A 3,779-nucleotide genomic window follows, 5' to 3' on the forward strand; every position below is an offset into this window, starting at 1 on the left:
ATGGCACAGTTGCTGCCTTTTCTAATAAATCAGCTATTGACTAATCCCCTGCCATAGTATTTATTATTGATCTAGTGTGTGAATTGCTATTTTGTAAAACACACTGTTTCAATAATGCCCCTTTCATGTAATCCTGAACACCTGCTCTATCTATGGCTTCTGCTACCTTGTCTACAAAGGACCCCAAGGTTTCCTCACGACCTTGCTTTATTCCCATATATATGGGTAATCCCCCCGGAGCTTTAACCTTATCGATGGCCCTTCTTGCTACTGCCATAGCCTCTCGACACTTGTCTGGTCCCATAAGGGCTTGAGCCTCCATTCTTTGATAGGGTCCCAGCCCTAACAATTCATCTAACGTTATACCTTGTAGTGGATCACCTTGTCCCCTTTGCACAGCCGCTGAGGCTTGTGCTTCTGCCTGCCAATGTGCAGTAAATAACAAATGTTGATGTTGCGTAAAAATGAGTCGGGCTATCCCTTTTATATCTGCTGGCAACAAAACATGAGCATTAAAAAGATACTCTAACATTTGTTTTGCAGGCTCACTAGTAACCTCATATTGCCCAACCGTAGAGCGCAGCTGCGCTAACATTTTCCAATCTAAAACTGTAACTGTTGCCTGCAAACCTCCTGCTGGATTTGGCGTAAAAGTAACTGGAAAAGCCAAACAATCAGAGGCAGCCTCCAACATATCTTTATCACCCTGCTCAGTGCCTTGCCGCGCCAAGGCTGCCCACACCTCGCGGCGTTCCCTTGCCACAGCCCCCGCAAGGTCAGATTCTGCCCCAGGGATAGGCTCCTGGCTATCTGGGAACATGGCCACCTGAGGCAATACGGGGGCAGCATTCCCGGGGCTGCGTGGAGGCTCCCTTATGTTGTTGGCTCCCTGTCTAGATTCTACTTCTGCCAGAGGAGGTGCTGAGGCTGGTAAGTGTATGGTAGTGAATACGGGAGGATTAGGGGTACTAGTGCCTAAGAAGGGATTATAATCTTTATTCTTTTCCTGAGCTGACACTACTTCTCGAGCTGCCCTTTTTTCTCCCTGACATAACAACAACTCATTATGTACCACCCTCCATAGTTTGCTCATTTTCTTGGCTGTCTTATCATCGTCTAATGTGAGCTCCCATAGCTTATCCCCAAATCGTCTCTATTCCACTAACTCATGAACAGTATGAGGGTTAATAAAAAACCCTTGAGAATAACCATATTCTAAAAGTTCAGGTAACTCTTTTCCCAAATTTAATCCCTTAATCTGGCGTTTCTGCAAGAACGCCGTAAATAAATCATATGCTGCTTGCCTGTCCATAATTACGTCAGCGCTGTTGCAGCCTCTCCAGGTCTCGGCAGCACGTATCGGCTAAGCCCACCTCTGTGGTCGCTTAGGGCACGGAGCACTCCCAGGTTCTGTTGCTCTTAAGCCGTCCTTCTGCTTGCAGGACCCGAACCCTACGTTGTTCCCAGTCGTGGATCACGTCGGAATGGTCACCATTTGTCGGAAAACAACGGGAGACAAGCCACATCCGATGATGATCAACAAGTCTCAGCTTTATTTAGATTAATAGCAAATATATAGTGTCAATAATTAGTTCATACGTATTACAAAACTATAGCTCATGATTGGCTTATGATATTTTGACGCATGTTCTTTCTGTAATCAGCCTTGCGGTTACAATTTTCTTAATCTAGCATTTTCAGTTCCTTAGCCTTGCATTTTTCAGCATTTTTGTACTAACAACACCTTTGTTGTTGTATCATTCGAGTGCTCAAGGATATTATATCCTTGTTAATCATCACGTACACCACATAGACATAGTTACATTCCAACCGACTTAACAGTATCATGGCCCTTGCTGTGCAGCCATGCATCAGAAAAATTCTCCACAAAAAGATTCTCCACATTCCAGGGGGGGCTGGAGGACACTGGGGTATCCAGAAGTGACCCCAGGATTGGGGATCAGGGACCCAGCATGTGTCCAGGGGTCTCCTGGCCAGGAGTGCCTCCCTTCCCCTTGGGCTGACCCCACTCCCCTCCCACGTGTTCCCTCCAGGAGGAACCCTCCCTGTGTCACCTCAGTGTCCCCTCTGTGTCCCCCAGTGTCCCTCACTGCTCCCGGTGGCCTCTCCTCTCCATGGCCCCCCTGACTCGCACTCTGGCACTGATGGCAATGTCCGTGGCCACTGTGGCCATTGATGTGAAGTGGATGGACATGGCCCCGAACGCCTTCGATGACCAGTACCTGGGCTGCGGCCCTGCCATGACCGCGGCGTTGCCGGCCCTCAACCGCTCCGAGTTCAAGGAGAATCTTGTGTTTGCCGAGGCCTGGCGTGAGGCCGTGGAGGACTGGAAAGACCAGGGGTCCCACGTGCCCAGTCTGTTGTCCCTAGACCAGGCCATCGCTCTCAGGGCCTACACCATGGAGGGGATGCGCTTGTACCAGCAGTTCAACGTGGCCGTGCGTGAGGCTGGAAGTAGCAGCTGGAAATACCGGAATGAATTCCACTTCAAATCGCTGCATTTCCTGCTGACCCAGGCCCTCCAGAAGCTGAGACGACCGAACCAGTGTTATGATGTGTTCCAGGGGGTGAACAACACCCAGTTCAAGGCGAATAAAAATGACAAAGTCCGCTTTGGTCAGTTTGTGTCATCGTCAATGGATATAAAGGTAGCGTGGGAATTTGGGCATGGCACTATATTCAAGGTGAACACGTGCCACGGCGTGGACATCCAGGGGTTCACCAGCTTTCCAGAGGAGGAGGAGGTGCTGATCCCGCCCTTTGAGACATTCAAGGTCACTGATGTGCGCAAGATAGGGAACACGATGGTTATTGAGCTTCAATCCACCGGGAACACCAGCAACTACAACTGCGAGTGGCTGAAAGGTGACATCATGGGGACAACCTGGAGGGGTCGGGGACACTGAGTGAGGGTTGGGGACAAGGACACACGGTGCTGGGGACACCCATGGGCAGGAGGGGACTGTGGGTGGGAGACAGGACAGCCATTGCTGGACACAGGGGATGGGGACACCCAGTGCCAGGTGAGGGGGACAGGGACATCCAGTGCTGGGGACACCCAGTGCTGGGGTTGGGGGGACTTGGCCACCCATGGCTGGGTACAGGGGAAAGGGACCTCGTTCTGGCCCCTCTGACCCCCACATCCTCAGGGCTCCTCCCTCACCCCTGTACCTCCCTCCATTGTCCCCCTGATCTCCCTCTTTTTGTCCCCAGGTGGGAGCCTCCCCAGGAACTGCCCCCACCTCGGGGTGCTTCTCCTGGCCACCGTGGCCATGGCAGTGGTCACCGGAACCCTCTGAGCCACAAGGACACCAAGGTCACTGTGGCCTTGAAGGCCACTGTGGCCACCATGCCCACGAATGCCACCAGGACCTGCAGAGAAATGAAGACACCAAGGTCACCAAGGCCTCTGTGGCCACTGTGGCTACTACGGCCACCTTGGCCACTGTGACCATTGTGGCCAATGTTGCCACTGTGGACACTTTGGCCCCTAGGACCACTCTGGGCATTGGAAGCACCATGGTCACCACGGCCATTGTGGCCACTGTGACCCATGAGGCCACTGTGGCCACTGTGGTCACCATGGTCACTGAAACTACTGAGGCCACCGTGGCCACTGTGGTTCCACAGTCACCACGGCCACCACAGCCTCTGCAGCCACCACAGTCACTGTAACAAGGGGTCCAACCTGGGGAAGCCCCACCAAAAGCTGCCCAGGACGGAGTGGCGCAAGGCCAGCAGGACCATCGAGGGCAGGG

The 3,779-nt window shown here is 52.6% G+C and overlaps 1 protein-coding gene across 1 annotated transcript; it reads left to right on the plus strand.

Moving 5' to 3' along the window:
- The first annotated feature begins 2,135 nt into the window (after window positions 1-2,135).
- Window positions 2,136-3,320, plus strand: LOC120766043 (erythroblast NAD(P)(+)--arginine ADP-ribosyltransferase-like). Its single transcript, XM_040091417.1, has 2 exons — window positions 2,136-2,886; window positions 3,235-3,320. Exons 1-2 carry the CDS (start codon window positions 2,136-2,138, stop codon window positions 3,318-3,320), a joined length of 837 nt encoding a protein of 278 aa, XP_039947351.1.
- The last annotated feature ends 459 nt before the right edge of the window (window positions 3,321-3,779 follow it).

Source organism: Hirundo rustica (genome assembly GCF_015227805.2).
Source record: "Hirundo rustica isolate bHirRus1 chromosome 1 unlocalized genomic scaffold, bHirRus1.pri.v3 SUPER_1_unloc_2, whole genome shotgun sequence".
NCBI classification, from domain to species: Eukaryota; Metazoa; Chordata; class Aves; order Passeriformes; family Hirundinidae; genus Hirundo; species Hirundo rustica.